This window comes from Phasianus colchicus, chromosome 8 (assembly GCF_987193195.1).
Source record: "Phasianus colchicus chromosome 8, bPhaCol1.hap1.1, whole genome shotgun sequence".
NCBI lineage: Eukaryota > Metazoa > Chordata > Aves > Galliformes > Phasianidae > Phasianus > Phasianus colchicus.
This window is the reverse complement of record NC_143443.1, coordinates 19,634,332-19,654,752: the sequence shown is the minus strand read 5'-3', so window position 1 is coordinate 19,654,752 and position 20,421 is coordinate 19,634,332. Positions and strand designations below refer to the sequence as shown.

The following is a 20,421-nucleotide window of genomic DNA, read 5'->3' as shown; positions in this document are numbered from 1 at the left end:
CGCGGCGCCGGGCAGCGCGGCATGGCCGCTGCCTGCGTGCCCAGCGGCCGGGGCGCCGCCGCGCGCCCGTGGCGGCCGTTACAGCCCGGCGGCGAGATGCTGCCCCACGCCGGGCACCTGGAGCAGCATCCCTTCCGAGCTCCGGTCCGTAGGCAGGGCAGGCACCGCTTCAGTACCTTCACATCTGCCCGAATACAGTAGTGGGCGCACACGGTTCGGGCGAATCTAAATCTCCTTTAGGTAAGGAGCAACATCGGTCGCTAATCGTCTGAGGGAATAGACTGGGTAAGGAGAGAGGTTTCAGTGATGATGCAGCGCTCAGCATGTGGCTTGCACTCGAGAAGGTGGATTATTGCTGGACAGGAGAGCCAGTCTCCCCACAGAATGGAACAAGGGCTGGGCAGATACAAATGCAGTGCAGGTGTCCCTTGCTATCCGGCGTGCCCACCTATGCTCTACATGTGGCATTTGCTGGGATGCAGTCATTGCTGGAAAGTCTTCAAGGCTGCAGAGCTGAAGCTAGAACCACGTTAACAATCTAGAAGGACCTGAACAGGCTTGAAGAGTGAGCCCATGGAAACCTAACGAGGTTCAACAAGGCCAAGCACAAGATATTGTACTTTAATCAGGGCAATCCCAGACATTCAAACTGGGAGAAGAGCTCCTTGAGAGCAGCCCTATGGATGAGGACTTGGAGTCCTGATGGATGAAAAGCTGGATGTGAGCCAGCAGTGTGCACTTGCAGCCCATAGGCCAACTGTATCCCAGGCTGCATCAACAGAGGGGAGGCAGCTGGGGAGGGAAGTGATTGTTCCCTTCTATTTTGCCGATGTGAGGCCCCATCTGGAGTACAGTGTTCAGGCCTGGGGCCCAGAGCAGAAGAAGGATGAGAAGCTGATGGAGTAGATCCAGAGGAGCAAGCGCTTCTCACTGCGATGCAGGGATGTAGTCTGTGTAGCTAGCAGTCTACTGACAGGACACATAAGAGATGAATGCTTTTTTGTGTGGACACAAGCCATTACAGGATTGTGTTCCTGGTGGATTCTAATATGAAGATAATTATTGTTTGTGGGAATCCGTATGATCAAGTGTAAAGCCTATCTAATTGTTTGGAAGTTGTTTTTGTCTTCTGTAAGCAATTTTGGCAACCCTTTGTAAATCTTGGGTCAGAGGTGGTGTTAGACTACTTGCTTTCTTTTCTGAGCAGTGTTTTACTGACCCAAATGCTTCCCTTTGACCTCTTGCAGAGTATATATGTGGCTGCTTCTTCTAGTTGAACATGAAAAGGCTCTCTGGAGAAGCTCATTTCCTTGAGTGCTTCTTGGTATCCACTTCCAGGCTGTGTGAGCTTAATCTTATCTTTGTATTCACACAACTGGCTTTTGAAGAGCTGCTATATTCCCTTTCTTTTGTCACCCAGGAATGGCCCCCATTGCCTGTCCTTGGCTTTCTTCAGTGGGACAGAGCCATGTGCCCTGTCAAAGGAGAATCTGAGCTAGCTCGTGTTTGTACTGGGGGCAGTGCTATGTCTCCTGTGCTCCCTGAGGAGCAGAAGTAGGTCTGTTCAGAATTCTCTGAGGTGGTCAGGCTGCTGGGAGCTGGCAGATGATGTGGTGTGGGTGAGAATCCACTCTGGGTTGTGGACTATAAAGCTCTCCATATGTTGTGACTTGAGTTCCCAGGGGTAGGTGCTAGACAAGGTGTTTCATCTCCTTTGCATATATTTTCTCTATTACATGAGATAAACACATTTTGTTTTTATATTGATGACTGTCTCCAGATAACTATCAAATGGATTTTATCTGCCACAAATCTTGCTTGAGGAATCTGGGCTGAACCCTGCACCCAGAAACACCCACAGCACCTGAGTTACTCTATCTCGGAGTGTATTGATGAACCCTTAATGATGTGATCTTTCACCTTCTGGATTATTTTGTAGGTGAATGGCATAACATGTGGACATGATGAGCTGAGAAGTTAGAAGACCCTGAAACAACTTTCCTGACAATATCAGGAATGTTTCTTGAGAGGGACATGCTGCCTGATACAGCTGCCTCTTCAATCCTCAGTTGCCAGGTTATAGTTACAGAGATGTTTGTTCTCTTTGTACTCAGGGAGTGAACAAAAGAGTTGCTGATATGTGGGCATGAAGGATGACAGAGTATCTGCATCTCTCTAACAAGTGGTTAGCGGCAAGTGGTTTCCCTCTGACATAGGTTTTGAGAGATATCCCTTGGAAGAATCCCTTGGTATTTGGGCTAATAAGGCAAACTATTGTATATTCAAATGCTAGGGTAGCCTTATGACAGAAGATCTTGGGGTTCAGGCTTGCAGTTCTTGGTAATATGAGAAAATAAAAACAGGCCAAGCACTTCAAGAAGAGGATAATGATTTAATTTAAGCAAAGATCAGTAATACTTAAACAGAGAAATGACTATATCCAATTTTTATGTTTTCGCATGATAACACCTCTGTCTCAAGTGGAATATATATTACTAGTATACAAGGGAGATAAAAGCTTGTTTGTAGCAAAATCAGCCCTGTAACTGTTAAAATATTTCAAAGTAACTCACACTGCCTTCTCAATTGTATATTCAGTGGTCATCGTGTTTCTTACCTTCCTAACGTACCTTACCCTACCTACCTACCCACCTTCACCAAAATACCATAAAACCCTGAGATATAATGCAAGAAAGAAACAAACCCCTATACCAATCTCTATACCTATATTCTACTGCTAAATAGAAATCTTTGAGGGCTTTGCTGGATGAAGGAACTTCCTGTATGAATCTTTAAGGCTATTTTCTAATTAGTTCAGCAATTTTCATATACATTTTTTCAGTTGCATCCAGGCCCCAGACAAAATCAAGATGTCCCCAGAAAGGAAAATTCTCATGGTAATAGAGATTATTAATCCTAGAAAGTAGTTTTGTTATGTCTTTGGGATCTGCAAATTTGTCTTGTCCACCACTCCAAACGGCAATGGGTGTGCTTATCTTCTCTATCTCGTATGCAGGAGGAGTAGACTGTAAGAAAGGGAGGACATCTGAGTGAATGCTGCTATATCAAAGGCTGTGTTTAGAAAAAGTATTCTGTGCAGAGGTTTGTTTCTCTTCTGCACTCGCTACAGGAAAAGAGTAGGGATCAAATCCACTTTCTTAATGCATATTTCCCTAGTTCCAGTTCCTATATATCATGGAACAGAATGATCTATCCTATTTCTAGACTCTTTCTTCAGTGCATGGCTATGAGTTGTCCTGAACTTTGACACCTGCTTATTCTGATCATAGATAGGGATATGGAAAGAGCAGTGTTTCTTTTTTATCAGGAGAGAACTGCAGAGGTATTGTTCATGTGTCCCATTCTTTTTTTTTTCTTTTCAAGCTTTTACGTGGCACAGTGAGAAAGAATTTTAGCTGTCTTGTGTCAAACCGAACACTCTCACAGTCATAGTTTCATCATAGCTACTTAGGGAGTAATAGCCAGTGAAGCTACTTGCTTGTTATCACAGAGGAAACTGACCAAACACAGAGCAGAGCAAGGATCTTCTGAGCCCTGAGCTAAGTAACTTAATTCAGGATTAGTCTACAGGCTGATGAGAGAACATGCAAAAAGTGCTTCGACAAATAACCTCTATCACCTAAAAGTAATTCTATTATTTTTCTCATTGGCTATCATAACGGTTTTGTTTTGCTTCTTTGGACAGTTTCCTAAACATATATTGGGAATAGTACTTCATCCAATTCAGACTTTGGTATTTGAACACCACAAGTGGATGGAAAGTGCCTGATAAATCTTTGGAATATTTCTCTGCCTATAAAATAGCATATCACCAAATAGCATGCTCTGACATAGAAATTATCACTAGAAGCCAACAGGTCAGCTCAAATCTCAAAGAACTGTCAGGCAAATTGTCAGTGTTGCATAAGTGCAGCATGTCTGAGTAATGAATTTTTGTCCATTTCCTTTTTTTCCTTAGAGTATACACCAGTTTGCATTCTTCACTGTGCTGTTCTGAAGCTTCCCTTCCATTTTATTTTGGAGGTAAGAACCTTCTCAAAATCAAGGCAAGAGGTGCATTTCCTTTTCTCTGTCCTTTCCTTTATGCTTGTTTGCTCTTTTGGCCATGCTGGTGTTCTAATTAAAGGTGGGGGTTGGGTATTTTTTGGGAAGAGGTGCTGTCCCATACTCATCCAGTCCTAGGACATGGATGTGATCTTTTGGGAATGGCAGGTAAATGGGCATGTCACTGGACTGCATCAGTAGGGAAAGAAACATGAACTTCTATTAGCTGTCTGCAAGGAACTGTCTGTGCCTTTTGCACTTAGTAGTATTAGGTTCAGGCGAAACACTATCTCACATCACTCTCTCCTTCTTTCTGCAGCAGTTGAAGTCATGTGTTCTTAGTTTTGTCAGGACCCAAGGAGATGTTCTCAGGAAAACCATATTGCCTTACCTGGTTGTATTTCTGCATATTTATCCTTGAGCCATAGTCATAAGATTGGAATCTGTCTGTATGGGTTAGCTGCAGATATGGAACAAGGACAGATAAAATGAAAACGTTAAGATACAGGGCAGATGCTGGTGGTATTTTCTTCCTGTGATTGAACACAAGGATCAGACAGTGCATTGTGAGTTCCTCCTGGCCCTTCCTCCAGTTGCAGGCTTTCCTGGGATGGGCCATAGGATGAGTGGCTTTGTCACTTTTACCCTTGCAAGCATTCTGTCCTGTTCCCCAGCTGTCACCATTGGGATCTTCTGTTTTTCAAATTTGGCTGGAGTCACTTCAGTTAGTTGTGACATGGGGCTGTGCTCAGTTCTCACACTGGGAAGAGGACCTGTCTAGAACCTGTCAGGGCTATTATTAGTTGTGTAGCGTTATCTATGATATCTCCTCACATCACACATCTGCTCACAGTAGTGGTGACCTTGGTGACCTTTCCAGGCACACTGTTATTCTTACAAGAGTTCAGCTTCTACAGGTGGATTGTAATTAGTTTGTCACTTAGCAGTAGTCCTCTTGAATCTGTTTTGTTATAAAAAGGAATTAAAGTGACTCGGTCTTACTGGGAAGGTGAGTGCATTTTTAAAATTCAGACCTGATTAGTAATTTGATTAGTGAGTGGTTTTAGATAATGAGAGATAAAGTTGAGAGGCCATTATGGAGCTCTTCCTCAGTTATTCCCACATGGGCTGAGTTGAAAGTTTGAGAAATTGAGGATGCTATAGAAATCTGCTACCTTGCTTCCACTTGCCAAATCTGGTTGCTGATGGTCTGGATGCTGGAGATTTGGACTCTTTATTTAGTGCTGGCAGAAACAGTCACAGTGCTGTGCACGTGCAGTGCTGTGCTTCTGAACTGGCTCTCTCTTGCCATGTTCTGATTCAAACTCGGGTCTGAGAGTAAGATGCCAGCTGAAAAGGCTGTTCTCCACTTTCCCATTGTCCCAGCAGAAGCCTTTGTGAGGCTGACTGGGCTCTGGGAGGTGATCCAGGCTGCAGTTAACCCTCTGGGAGAGAGCTTTAACCTGGATCACATCTTTGTTCTGGCTCATCCCCTGCCTGCTCTGGTTTCCACTTTCTTCCTGCTGCCTGCCAAGTGTCCAGGCTGTGCTTGAGTGCTCTTCTGCAGCTTTCAAGGCAAAAACAAAGTTGGAGGCTTGAAGCCTCTGGAGCCCAACTGCAGAGAGCCTGATGTGCCCTGGGGAAATCTCTTTGCCTGATACCAAAGGGACGGTTAGGGTAATGGTGTGGGAAGCAGTGCTCCCGCGGTGTGGGAGCATCTGCCTAGGGCATTATTAGAGAAGATATGGTGGGAATTTCCCAGAACCACTGCCTCTGGATTTCCCCATGGCTTGTCAGTTGCATAAAAAGCTGTAGTAAGTGCTTATATTTCACTATGCAGTTTTACCTGATGCCAATGTATAATATTCTGTACTGATGTTCCAGCTGGGTAATGTCCTACGTATACATCTATTCGACTCTGGAGAAAAAACAGAAGTGTTATAAAGGCAGTGATCCTTTGCTGTGACAGAATAAATCTGAGAAAAACCTCAGCAACAGTGCTGCTGTTTTATATCCCCTATTAATATAGAGGATGTGTTTTAAATATTTAAAAAAAAAAAAAAAAAAAAAAAAAGATAAACTCACAGGTGATGTGATTGTACAGAGAGAATTAGTATGTTGAGTTTTATCCTTATGAAAGAGTCTTTCCTACATTATAGCTTAGTTGCATGGAAAACAGCATGTAAGGGTAAACATGGATTGATCTTTTCCCAGTTTTTAGAGTTTGCCTGATAGTTATAAGTAGAGTTCTGCTTAATCATGAAAGGAAGAAGGATATTAATAGACTACCTGTGTGAACATAATGAGATTACACATGTAAGAGCTTTTTATGGGTGGACTTTTTAAATAATGACTGTCAGAGAGCAAAAAACAATGAGAAGAGAGATGCAGAAGGTCTTCCAAAAAACAAACAAATGAAAACAAAAGCCAAACCAAAACAAAAAACTGTTTTCCTTTCTCCCTTGTGTGAATTGAATTCATCAGCAGCAGAGGTTCTGGCCAGAATTATTTGAGAAGTGCAATGTATTTCTTTATGTTCCTGGCAACTGTATATAAACACAAGGCAGAAAAATCACTTTCCTCCAAAATTGCCTCCTCTCTACTGACATTTATGTGCTCTCGGAAATGCTTACCGCATTCAGGTTTTGCGCTCTGCCCCCAGCTATGGTGTATAAGATATTGGCACAAACTTTTTGCAGAGGTGTGCACAGCTGTATTGCAAGCCTTCTCAGCAGTTCATTCTGGCGAAGAGCTCCTCTGTAACCAAGGACCAACTGAGGAGCAGAAGAGTAGGAAACTTTATCTTGTTGCAGGAGTGTATAATGCAGAAAATTGCCTCTCCCTCTTCTCTAGTACTGCAGCCTCTTAACTAAGATAGCTCAAACTGCTTGCCCTTCCTCTGTCATTTAAAGTGCATTTTTCCCCAGAATAATTTTTTCCCCACGCATTCTTCCTGTCTTTTTGTACTGGGCATGTGCCCTGGAGGTTGCTATCCATCTGTTCACAGAGTGCAAACTTAATTGAGATAGGCCTATTGATTTCAGTCACAGGTGTAAACTATAGAAAGACCCTCCGTGCCCTAAAACTTCTTTCAGACAGGTTCACAAAACTGTAATTTGAGCACTGATACTTAGCAAAGAGGGGGAGTCAAGTGCAAAAGTGTAGAGCTGGGCACTGTATTTTCACATAATTAGTACAACTTGGGAAGAAAAAGCATGTACTCCTGCATTTTCTAGCATTCCCAGAATATACTATTAAGTTAAGTTGGCAAATTATGGTATGAATTTCCTATATCATTTTATAGGTCAGTATTTCACAACCATAAAGCAACTGTATGTCTAATGAATTTAAGTTATGAAATATTTGTAGTTTTCTACTTGAGCTTAAGACTTAAGTTAGTTGAGTATGCACACAACTTTTCTTTATGATATTTGTGAGTATCATTCAAAATTATTGCATTTTAACAAACAATGGTACAACATGCAAGTTTTCCTGAAGAAATTCCAAAAATTTGTTGCATCAAAATTTATAATTTTGTTCCGTGGAAAGTCTGAAGCCTACCAGCTCTATCAACAGTTTGATACCCTAAATTCAATCTTAACTCATCACCCCCTTAAAAATCAGTCTAGAAAGAGTGAATCCCGCACAGACAGAGCAGGCATTTAGGTCTTTCAGAAGGAGGAATGACATACATGGATCACTGGCTGAGGAAGACGTGCAAATGTTACAAAAGGACTGGTAGCGTGTGTGACAGTGAGTACTGGTCCTAAAGCAAAGAACATTTTCACCCTTTGTGCCAACTCTGGATAAGTAGAAAGTGCTACAAAGCCTGCAAACACAAAAGACAGAAATCAAGTTAGTGATGAGATCTTCCACAGACTAAATACATAAAAACATAGGTGACAAGAAATGAGACTATATTACCACCCTCTTTCCTTACCTAAGGAAAGTATTTGATTCTTTTTAATTTTTTTCCTAAGGACCTTCATTAGAGCATATCCAAAAATTCTCAGAACAAGTTTCTGTTAAGCCAGTTTTTGAGAGATGATGCATCCATCTGATTTTTTAGAATTCAGCTTCCCTTAAAGTTCTCCAAACTCTAATAAAATAATGATTTTTTCACCCTGCAGTCTCTAAAAGACTATATTTATGATGGCATACCCTCACGTAATAAATATATGAAGGCTGAGACATTAAGAACACAATTTTTGACTTGTAACATGCAAACTCAGGTGAGCGTGAATACACACACATAAAGGAACAGTATGAGGAAGGAAGAAAGAAGTGGGAAGCAAAAAGGGTATATCCCATCCTGTTTTCTGAACACATCCAAATTTCTCCACTGGCAGATTTGGTGACAATTTTAGCAGATTGCCTAAAACAGATTTACCTGTGGACAAGGACAGAGACGTCTTGGCCTGGGTGATTTGTGCTGCCCAAAGACACACACTTAGAATGCTTTTATAAGAGGAAAGTAAAATAATATTCTAGTAGCAAAGATACATACAACTTCCCCCAGATATCTCCTCAGTGCTTTAGAAATAGTCAATAGTGGTGTATTATAGTCACAGATCAACTATACCTTAGGTAAAATGTCTCGTGTTAGATTATGAGACTTAGTAATATGTAAGCTCTGCTTTTCTTCTCAAACTGTTTTGTGGACCATTGCTTTTAACATTTACATCCAATCTATGAGGATTGGACATGCACATCTTAAAAGCTGAGGTTAATCAAAGCTCCTTGTTGCTGATACTTCATGAAAAGTATCTGTTTGCTGTAAGACTCTGGAAAAAGTAACAATGAATGGCTAGAGAGTAATAAGAAAGGATACTTAGCAAACTGTAGTGCAATGTACCTGGTAAATAGTAGCTTTTATGTATCAGTAGCCCTTAGTTACAGAATTTAAAGCATTTCTGGATTCTATTTTGCTTGTTTGTATCAGACAGAACAGTTAGCAGGAAAGTTTCCCATATTTTTCAAGTATCAGGTTAGAAAGTATTTCTCCCTTGAGTAACTGTTTATGAGACAGAAAGATACTCGACAGAGACAGGCACATTCTGGTCAGGTTATGTTAACTATTTCATAGCCAGGCAATCCTAACATTACCTGCAGTTGAACCTTCTGAGTGACCAACATAATATACATTCTTCTGTCCAGTTTTATTCATGATGAAGTACATCTCAGCCGGGAGATCATATTTACCTATCTCATCGAAGCTACAGGGGAGAAAAACAGAAGCTGTCAGAGGGGCAGGTTGTTTATCGCAGTGTGAATTGTTGAATGTCAGTTTTCCTTAGCACTGACCAGGACCCATTCAAACGCACACTTAGTCTGCATTCTTTTCTGTGAGTTAGGGAAGACGACAAAAGGATGCAATTGTACTGACAGGCTGCCTAATGCCTTGCTCTCTCTACTGAGAAGGTACCCATTCTGTTCATTAGCTAAGGTTCTTGCGGGAACAGATTTAAGTACTCTCAATAGCAGGGGTAACTGTAGTGGAAATGCTGAGTCACAGCTTGAAGCAGTGATTGAACACCTGGTAGGAAGGCAAGGCCAATCCAGGGAGCTTAGGTGCATGCAAAAATCCTGAGTGACCAGAAAGGGTAGGGCCAGGATCCACCCCTTCCCAGATTTTATTTCAGGGTTGGCAGTGGAGGTGGATTAATCTCATCTGGAGATTCCTGCATACCTGAGTACCTTACAGGTCCTTTGAAGGTAAGCAGTTGCTTTCTCTTATTTCTGCACCTACTGCTCTTACATCTAAGCAGCTTCTCATTTCCTGTAGCCTAAGATCTTGCTGCTCTGCCATCTTATTATGCTTTCCATTGTGTTTCAGTAACAAAATACATTTCTCTTTCAGTTAATGTCTGTTGTCATGGATCAGATTTCATTGCTTAACTGAGCATTATTCTCTCCTGTCTGCACTTGGGGTAATGACATCAATTGAGAGACCTCAAGGTTACAGATGTCTCCTGGTTCTGGAAATGTTTTCCTCAGAGGAACCAGCACTACATATGTACAGAAATGGTGGGGTTCCTGTATATTTCCATCTTTGCTTCTTTGTTTGCTGATTCCAAAAAGACCTGTCCATGTCACCTAGCCAAATCATTCCTAGAATTGGATGCATCAAGAAGGAATTGTTCTGGTGCTCTTGGGTATTGTCTGTCCCATTTTAAATCAGGATACATGAAAATCACTAGCCTGAAGGGTAAAGATCCTACATCCTAGTATTAGTTGCCCAAAGTTGCTAGTCCACTGAAGGTTGCTTTCTTTGGATAGTTCTTCTCCACAGAGTACCTGAACTGCCAGAACTCTTTCTGGCATGTTTTAAGAGTCTTGTGTTTTGCAGACCAGGTGTTTCCTCGGCTGTTTCCCAGCCAAACATCATAGCCGGCATCTGCAAGGATGAAGCCGAGACTGTTGTTGGGCAGGTTAGCAATCCAGTAAGTACAGTCTGCAAAAGTACCATGGTGCAGCAAAACTGCTGGCTTTTGTCCTGGAAAAGAAGAGTGTTTTTATTTATTTTTATGCCATAGCAATAAATTAAAAGTACTCAAAACTATGTATGATTTTACAGAATAGTTTAAATACTTTCTTTCTTCAAGAAATTGATGATTGCTGCCCAAGCATTTTGGGGTAAGATGCTGGAGGACTTGGTTTTGGCCTAATGATTTCATATCAAGAGTAGCAAATGAAGAATAGATTTAGATGGCCTGTACCCACATCAATTCTCTCCACCCCTCTTCCCCCTTCCCCCAAAAAACAACAATCTACAGATCTCTCAATTTCTAAAAGTGAAAGATTAAGGACAAAATAGCATATCGAGACAACAAAATATGAGCAGGAAACAGAGCAGCACTGTCCAGTATTTGTGGCCTTGAATTCCAGGTACAAATTTTCATCACAGTTTTTCAATTTTTCTTAATATTTCTTATCAACCAATGATGTGTTTCTCACCAACAGGATGTTACAGAACATTCACCTTCTTGACAGTAGGTTAACTGTCCTTCATGAGGCAGAGAATCTTAATTTTGATGTCAAAATAGGTGTTTTTTTTTGTTTTGTTTTGTTTTTTTTTTGTCTAGAACATTTTCCTTAATTATGTTAAATGAAAAGTTCTTTTTAAATCTGAATTGCTTAAGAAGAAATTGGTAGGATTTTTTCCAGACTGCCAACAGTTGTACTAAACATGAAAGTCAAAGGAAATCATAGGGGGAAGAAAAGTAATAGAAATTTGAAACCTGAATATAGATTATGAAGAAGGGATGTGACCTGAGTTCTGAATTGAATTAGCTACTTTTTCTAAGTTGGGAAGGTGTGGAACATGTGCAAGCATGTCAGATGGGATCTTGGAGTTGGTTTATAGACTGTTGCACCTGTATTTTGCATGTTCCTCCCATTGGGAATTCTGAAAACACCGAGTATGTATCCGTCCTCCGTAGTAACTTCATACTTCTCACTGGGGTATCCATGATATCTGATCATTTCAGTCTGTGGAAGGCCAAGGAGAACTTGTTAATTTGCACTTGCTCTGTAGAGATGAGTGGAAACTGTCTGAAGTCTACTTCTATTCAGGGCTGTGCAGCTAGCCAAGAATGTGCCAGGAAGATAAATGTGATGTTATGTTGCTGGCTTATCCTCTACTGTTGTATGCTATACTGGGGGAAGGGACCCTACAGAGACTCCTGCAGGTCAGCAAAGCTCTACCCATATCTCTCTTGGGGATGGATGGATATATGGTCAAAGGATACCAAAAATGGTGAGAGCAAAAGAGCTGCCTTTAGTTGATGATGTTGATGCTCTTCAGTACTTTATCTTTCAAACTGAAATAACAAGATGTGTGGTTGCCTGGACAGGAGCACATAATTATACTTGGATCATTCCTGACATGCCACACTATTGTTTAGGTTTTGGCTAACTAGAGATTACTGTGACAGTGGCACATGTGCACTCAAGGTTACAGTGGTGAGATGATAAACATCACTTATGCTGCAAATAAGACTGTTTGTAGGCTCTAGAGCTTGGTTGAATGTGTTGAATATGCTGACTGTATTAGGACTGTCCCAGGAGCAGTGTTTTCTGTCCATCTCATTGTTTTCCACTCCTTTTCTGAATGCATCTTTGTGTTTTTGGAGCTGAGGGATGATGATGTTAGCCAGCTTTAGTGAAGCCAGCCCGTTTGAATGGCAAATAAGCTGAGCGGCATAGACGTGGGTCTGTTCCATAACAGTAGTGTAAGGGCCATGACTACAGGGACTGTGGCCAAAAATTAAATATTACAGGTCTTGTAAAAAGTTGCCTCAAAAATTTGCTTCACATCTGCTTAGGGGAGAAGTGGTCTGGTATCTGATCCTGTATGGGACAAAGCAGAACTGTACTGGGTGACTAAGCTGCTTGCCTAAGTGGAATACTGCACTGGGTTGCCCTTGGGTCACACTTGGCCCTGAGCAACAATGCCAGAACTGTTTCAGCGAGGCTTTTTTCTAGAGCATGGCTGTGTGAAGTAGAGACAGAGGAAGACAGGCAGATAGCACTTGGCTTTGTTTAGCATTTAGTGCATTACAAAGCTTGAAAGCTTATACCTCTTTAGACCCACACATTCTACAATGAAAATGGATTTGAGTGTGGTTGGTGGGGAGAGGAACGTGAGAAGTCAGACATCCCTATGTTCAAGTGTTGTCTCCAGAAGGGAGACTGTTTCAACTTTCACAGCAAATACAACATAGGTCATCGTGTTGTGCTGATAGTAACTTTCTAGAGAGTAAACATGCAGCAGTGTTGGTATAAGACTGCGCCAAAGGATGTCTTTGGTCCATAATGAGTCCTTTCCTGCTAAAATATTGTTAGGTAAGCCATGTAGGGTGGAGCTCTTATTACAAAATATCACCTATTTTTACAGTCTTGCCAGTTCTGGTGAGTCAGAGCAAGGGGGCTTGAATTACTTAGTATTGTAAGAATCTACTTGTTGAAGGAGGGGTTCAACCTCCCATGCCACTGTACTGTGCAAACAAGTTGTTACAAAAGAGGACTTCTATTGAGACTAGAAACTAGCCTCTGCCTCCGCTTCTCTCTAGCAGATCAGTCTGTTTGGATAGGATGTCAAGTTTTCTTTTAGGAGGGTACTCCCTACCACCATGCTGGAAGGATCTTTGTCTTGATAGGATCCCACTCTTTCCTTCCTTGAGCTTCAGCTGGAAACATCAAGATGTGTTGAGAGAGGTGACTGCACAAGCAAAAGTCACAGTTATAAGCCACATGTTCATTACATGTCTGTTAGGGTTCACCCTAAATGCAGGCAGAGAAAGTCCATTATCCAGGCTGAAATTGTGCATTGTGTGCACTATTCACAGTTACAGCTGCTGATGCTAAAATTCAGTGACCTGGATCTCCAGTGCTCTCCAGCAGCTTCTGGAGAGTTGCACTTTGAGACCTTTGAGCCAAGAGCGGGAGCTGGCATGCTTCATTCCAGTGATGTGTCAATGTCCTGCTGTAATGCACACAAATCATGTCTGTCCCCACTACATTCAGAGATGATCCTCACTGCAGTCCTGACTCTAATGCAGTGGCTTTGGGAAAGGCAGGTTAGGAAAATGGGCATTAGGAGCAGGCCTGTTTTTAAGCCTCCTCACGTGTCCTGTTCAAGATGGTAAAGTGGTAGTGGTGTTGTGAAAGACATGTTAAGAAGGTATGCAGAGAAAATGACACAACTTACAACGTTCATGAGGTCTTCAGGGTTGCGTTGCTTCCTGTGCAGTCCTTCCTCTGATTTCAGAGCATGGAGTGCTGTGAATCCTGCTGAAAAGACAACGGCCTGGGAACACAACAGCACGAGGAGACACCACATCTTGGGGCTGTGTGAAAGAGCAGATGCAATATGTTTGCTTTAGGAAGAGAGAGCTGATGAATTTTGCAGGGAGCCCTGCATCTGGAGTCTCTCTTAGGTTGTCCCAGGTGTGCTTCCTAAGGGACTCACAGAAATACATACCTGTATAAGGTGGAACTGTCTACAGTTAATGTCATGCAACAGGGGAAGGAATTAGTCAAGGGCTTCAGGAGGATGTGGAACAGGCCTAGGGGAATGTTATTGCTGAACAACAGTGCCAATTTGTGCCATGAGTTCCTTCCTTTCTTTCACATATGGTCCTACTTATTGTAAATGTGCATCTTAACCACCTGAAGATTAAGATAGTGCCTTCTCTTATGCTGTTTTGGTTTTTTTTAGGGGGGAGGTTGATGTGAGGCAGCCTATTTGATGAATAGAAACTGTGGAGTGGAATCTATCTAGTTAGTGCCTTGCTGTATGGAACAGAAGCAAAATCAGCTGTTACATACTAGTTTTAGCCATGGCTGCCTTTGTAATCAGCATTGAGGAACCAACACAGAGGTTGTGAAAACGGGATGTACTATCTGATGTTGCTGGAGAAGACTTTCAAGATTTGGAGAGTTAGGAACAGGTAACTAAGAAATTTGTTCTCTCTGAACTTCTTCATGAAGGAGTGAGTTTTCAGTTCTTCTAGGTTTTTTTTTAATCTTTCATACTCCTTGAGTCACTAGAACAATTAAGTTAAATAGGAAATACACTCAATTTTAAGATTGCCATGCAGATTTACTCTAGTGTGCTTACTTTGCAGTTGCCAAACTGACACACTTCTCATTGACCAATCTACATTATTTTTGGCTATTCTACAGACTAACTACTATATAAAGAAAAAATATTGTCCTTTTCAGGCATACTTTTTCCTATCAACTGTATTGTCATCTGGCTTAGTTGGCATGCTTTAAGGCACTTAAAGATTAATGCTTTCTAAATCAGATAAAGTGCACCAATTAGTGCATGCCAAGACTTGGAGTTGCCTCGTTAATTTCAGAGGTGAAGTTTTGACTGTGTGAGCTTTGAACTACTTTCTATTCTTTCTATGTTATAAGGCATTGTAAAGGGAAATATTTACCTTTAGATAAAAGGGAATTAACAGAAATATTTCATTAAAAAATAATAAAGGAATAAACCACTTGAAAGACATTAAGAAAGCCATTCAAAACTTCTGAAGATTTTTTTCTATGTCATGAAAGTTTTAAAGTTTCTAGAAATTTATCAGCGTAATCTTGAGGGTAATTTTTTTTTCCCCACATATAACAGTAAGTGGGACTAAAAGCCATCCTATCAGTTAACACAGTTAGCAGATATATGGATATCCTGGTTAATTTACAAGGAAAAGTTAAATGCAATTGAAACTGTGAAAGCAAATGATCACTTCATGTTTGGTTTTTCAAAACTGACATTTTCAGTCAACCATAATGACAGCTTTGAGAGGAAAACATTAGCAGAGCAAGATGAAAATGTCAGTTACTCCTTTCTTTGCACTAGCTGGTCAGTGACTTCTTCCTCTCCCTGAGTTTAGCAAACATGTCCTTTGATGAATAGCAGCAGGCTTACAGATCAGAGGGTGCAGAGTGCTCTCACAATAAACCGAACAAAAGAAGATTACACATTTTATGGAGGCAGACATGAAAGAGAGACCGCAAACATATATGTAGAAGCAACTTACCTCTACTTCGACTGCTTCACTTAAACCTCTGCTGCAGGTCCTCGTCTGTCTCTGCTAGCAGACTGATTCACTGGTGGAAACCTACGCCAATAAAAGGAAATCAAAATTCATTTAAGAGCAGCAGTAGGGTGCTGTGTGTTCCCTGTGTGTACAGGCAGGCATTCTTAAGTGCTGATTTGGCAGTACTTATGATAAACAGCACCTTTGTGTGACATTCTGAAAGACCTAATTGCACCATGGACGAGGAGAGGTTAAGAGGCACCTAACCCATGGTTAGGATATTTAGCAGGGACCTGGGGGTTCATGTTCCCTGAAGCTGTGACAGGCTCTGTACTACTGCTTGTCTCGGGGAATGTTCGTATTATTCTGGAATGAAGATAAATGCAGCTATTCTGAAAACTTCCTGGCTAAGAATATCATCTCTGCTATTCTGATTTGTGAAGAAGGTGCTGTGGTTATTGGCTCAACACCTGTCACTTGCTTTCTGAACTGCACTTGCAGGTCTCTTGAGGACAGGTTTGTTTACTCTTTTGTTTTTTGTTTTGTTAGGTAATCTTAGAATGAAAAGACAGATGATTTAGAATGTGTGTATTTAGCACTAAACATGTATTCCTAAACTCATAGATCAGTGAATAGCACAATACAGAAAGACAAGTTTGCACAGAATTTGCAAATGAAGTTTGAAAACATCAGTAAACTTCATCACAGGCAGTATGCTAGCAAGATTTCTTGTTTATTCCAAGTCACTTCTATTAATTCTTTGTAAGTTTTCCTACCTGATGAATGAATTGTAGTCAGTCCAGCCGCTCAGTCCTCACTGAAACTGGCCTCCTGACAATAGCCAGACAGTGTGTGTCCTTAAGCAGCTAGAAGACAAAGTCAAATTCTCCTGCATGAGCACAAGTCCCATCAGTGAATTAACTGCTAACTGCTAAATATTGTCAGAAGAACTTGTGTTTTGTCATGGTGGGATTTTAGAAGAACACCACATGGTGGGATTTTAGAAGAACACCACGTGTAAGTGATTCTTGCGCAGCAATTTGACTGGAATGCGGATGCTGTTAATGTGCTGTTTCATGTATGAAAAATAGAGTGAAGCAAGTCTTTGTTAGTGATCAATCTAATACATAACAGTAATCACAGGGATCATTCTGCTTTTTAAAGTAGTAAGTAGTGTGTGGAATTGACCCCAAAAAGAATAATTGATCAATGAAAAATGCCTACTCTGATATCCTTGCTCAGTATGATAGCAGACCTTGCTCTGCCGTCATCTGAGGTAATGCAATACTGTATTTTTAATTCAGTCTAGAATAATTTACAGTGTTTTATCTAGTTCCATCTCATACAAGCAGATAAGATGTATAGTGTTTACATAATTTATGATATTGTTAGTTATTAGGGTGCAAGTGAAGGGCAAAAGATAGACAAAGCCAGATATTGTCTCTTATCTTTTGTTCAGAAAAGAGAGGGCGACACGGAAAAGAGACGATGAAAGTAATACTTATAAAAACAGCATAGGAAGCACAGAACTTGAGAGATATACAGTCTTTTTCTTGAACATGTTGTGATGCTTTCCTTACACAGGGAACGCATTCAGCTGAGATAGTAAGTATTCTTCCTTGAAAACACTGGAAAAAAACTTTGAAGCCCTGCTGCTGGACATAGCATGAACTACTTAAGTATGTCTTAACCCCCAGTGTCTAATTCTGTGCCTCTAAACTCATCCCTCGTGGTCTGCAGGCTTGGAGGTGGAGGACAAGAGGAATATACACCTTGCAAAGAACTGCTGGAAACATGAAACAAACAGGACTTTCCTTTTCCATGGTGTGCCAGCACACTGAAGGTCTGCAATGAGACCAGGAGGCAGTGTGCAAGGTGATGTCTGGCAGAGGACAGACCGGAGTACTGTGGGACTTGAAGCAGCTGTGGATTGTACGGATGGTGCTGAGCCCTCTTGTGAGGAGCAAGGCTGGGCTGCCCTGCCAGTGCTGGGGCAAACAGTGGATAGCACTGTCTGGTACTGGGACTGTGCTGTGTGATGTGGAAAAATAGAAGTTCAGGATTGATTCTATAGGATGGGAGGTAGGTTTTGGGAGTAGAAGCTTAAACTAGTAAGAGTTATATATGCCACGTAAGTGTTTTTCATTTAAAACTTCCTACTACTGAGGTTAAAGACAGCATTACAAATTCTGGCAAAAATGTGGCAGCTGTAAGTGAGGATTTAGTTTTCTCAGGCATTCATTCTGGGAAAGATCAAGCAAGCACTTTGAAATAGTAATGTAAGTGTTCATTTAAGATGATGGTCTTAAGATGGTCTGTGTATATTCTTCCTTCTGACTATGAGCTCTATTCCTCTTCCTGAGTACTTTTGTTATTCTTTTAAGTTTTCTTCCTATGTTTTCCAGATGATTATCTGTTTGAACAGGTGTGTATGGGAAAGGAGTTACTTGTTTATCAGATACATGACTTTGATGAGGCATCGCCCATTCAGTATGCTACTTGACTAATTTAGATTAAGAAATACTCTATAGGATAAGACTGCTGCAAATGCTTGTATATCTACAGGCTTGTGCAAATATAAAACTCATTTTTCAAAAGCTGTTATGTTTCAAATTTTGCAATACTGCTGGAGAACTAGTTATGGGGATGGTAGCTCGGGCATACCCGAATCAACTTTTATGAATGATGAATCCTAAGAGCAATTCAGAAGAGAAAGACAGAAACTCAGCAGCCCTGGCTCCTGTATTCTGTCCTTAGGATACATTGTACTGTTTTGTAGTGCTTGCTGGTGCTGTGGAGATTTTCAAATGGACAATACTTCTGACTTTCAGGAAACATTTTGGGTGTTGTGAAATTCTTTCAAGAAGTACATGGACTGTTTGCCCATGAATTGAATCCTGGTATCTTTTGGAGACAAATGACGTATTCATCAACTACAAAAAAAAAAAAAAGAAAAAAAAAATTGTAATAATCAGGATTCAAAGATTCATTTGTAAGCACAGTCACCCACTAAGGATATGTCTGAAGCAGAAGTCAACCTGTGAATACATAAACTTGTGCAAATCTCCTTTGTGCTAATCTCATTTCTCATCTAATTGGGCTGCTTATCTATTCTCCAGCTAAAATTCTGACCACAATAGTCACTTTTCTGATTTACAAGTGTGTCAGAAATGTGATTCTGGATTAAATGGCAACATACATAGTCTGGTGAAAGGTGATGCCTGGAGTTATCTCTGTGCTTTTTGTAGGTTTCTTTTCTTTAAAAAAAAAAAAAAAAAAAAAAATCCTTTTATTGTGGGTTAACTCTGGTCCCGCACAGGCACTTGCTCATTCCTCACTGAGCACTGTGAAGAGAATCAGAAGGGTAAGAACACAGAAACTCAATTTAAAAAACCCACGAAGTGAGTTCCTTCACTGCTTCCCATTGATGGGCAGATGTTTTTCTGGAAATTGTTAAACAGAGCTCCATCATGTGAAGGTTTTATGTGAAAAGATAAAAACTGTAACTCTGAGAGTCTTGTACCCTCTGTGCATCCTTCTTTTCTCCAGCTGTTATTTCTGGGCATGGTGTTATATCACATGGAATACCCCTTTGGCCAGCTGGGGGTCATCTACCTTGACTATATCCCCTCACAACCTCTTGTGCATTCCCAGACCACACACAGGTAAGGCAACATGAGGAAAAAAAGGATGTGAAGTTTTATAAGCACTGCCAAGCAAGAGCTAAAATATTGGTGTGTTGTCAACATTGTTTTTTGCTTGTGAAGAAAACAGAGCACCATAAATAGACTATACCCTAGCCAAAATCCACCTTGCTATTGTGGATTTGTATAGTGGTGTTAGCAGAGGATTAAGTACCTTATAAAGTTATTATAGAGAACAGCCAAGTGATTTGAGGCTTCATTAAATGAGTTGTAATTTATAAATTCCAACCACTTAGCTAATGGATGGCATTTATTTGGGAGAATGCCCATTCCTGAAGGTTTGGACATAATGAAATACTGGCAAGGACCTTTCACTTCTGAGATGTTACGTACTCATCTGTGCCTCTGCACCATGCTGAAAGATCAATATACTGGGAGGATTATAGTGAGATTTATCGAAAGTATGTGTAGTATAAGTTTCAGTTACAATCCAACCTAATTTTCTTATGGTAAACAGCTTGGAACTGGTGTCAGCAAACTACGCTAGTCAGTGAAACTATTTTACTTGAACTAGAGAAGAATTGAGCGTAAGCAGTTCTATGTAGCTTGCTCCAAAAGTAAATCTTTGATTTACTTCCATTTAAACTACAACAGATACAAAGAGTATAATAACTATTTGATTGAGCAACAAAACATTATTTTTCTACATAATCATCACTATTAAATATGCATTTTCACCAGTAATGAGCAAGAGCCTGCATGTCATGCTTGTAAAAATCTGCACCAGTAGAGGTGTGACCCACTGTTTCACAGCTCCTATGACAACATTGTTGCCAGGAAAATGTAGCCCACGCAGACCATCTTTCATCTGCCCAAAAGTTTAGTAGTCAAGAAGTGCCAATCTGGAAAGCATGGTGGGTGTGATTTGACAGTCCAGCCAGGGTTGACAGTGTGTTCCATGAACTTCAGACTGGTGTGGGACCTGGTGGTGTTGTGTTGCAAGAACGGTCTCCTCCTCTGGTCACACATGGGCATTCAGCTTAATCAGCATCGTAGTGTATCTGTCAGGGTTGGTTATTTGTCTGGGTTCCAGGAAATCCAGAAAGATCTCCCCTTTCCCATCCCAAAAGACAGCACACGTTGTTTTACCCACCGAAGGCTGCATC

At 41.0% G+C, this 20,421-nt stretch overlaps 2 protein-coding genes and 1 long non-coding RNA gene across 4 annotated transcripts in view; 2 read left to right on the top strand and 1 right to left on the bottom strand.

Moving 5' to 3' along the window:
* The first annotated feature begins 45 nt into the window (after positions 1-45).
* The window catches only part of ANKRD22 (ankyrin repeat domain 22), a 46,165-nt gene continuing 25,789 nt past the window's right edge, over positions 46-20,421 (top strand). The window contains exons 1-2 of the mRNA XM_031607667.2: positions 46-240; positions 1,940-2,076. Coding sequence (XP_031463527.2) covers positions 2,017-2,076 — 60 coding nt within the window. The 5' untranslated portion in view covers positions 46-240; positions 1,940-2,016. The remainder of the gene's footprint in view (positions 241-1,939; positions 2,077-20,421) is intronic.
* On the bottom strand, positions 2,087-16,802 carry LOC116238139 (lysosomal acid lipase/cholesteryl ester hydrolase-like). Its single transcript, XM_031607668.2, has 10 exons — positions 15,612-16,802; positions 13,778-13,916; positions 11,442-11,556; positions 10,363-10,561; positions 9,172-9,281; positions 7,758-7,894; positions 6,699-6,839; positions 5,912-5,983; positions 4,457-4,525; positions 2,087-3,026 (listed from the first exon to the last, which is right to left on the bottom strand). The coding sequence occupies exons 2-10, from the start codon at positions 13,907-13,909 to the stop codon at positions 2,799-2,801; spliced, it is 1,203 nt and encodes a 400-aa protein (XP_031463528.2). The 5' UTR covers positions 13,910-13,916; positions 15,612-16,802; the 3' UTR covers positions 2,087-2,798.
* On the top strand, positions 9,265-18,889 carry LOC149917056 (uncharacterized). Of its 2 annotated transcripts, XR_016468801.1 has the most exons (4): positions 9,265-9,780; positions 10,415-10,508; positions 14,288-14,519; positions 17,352-18,889. It is a non-coding gene; the product is annotated as an uncharacterized LOC149917056 (long non-coding RNA). The 2 variants fall into 2 exon arrangements; XR_016468802.1 differs by lacking the exon at positions 10,415-10,508.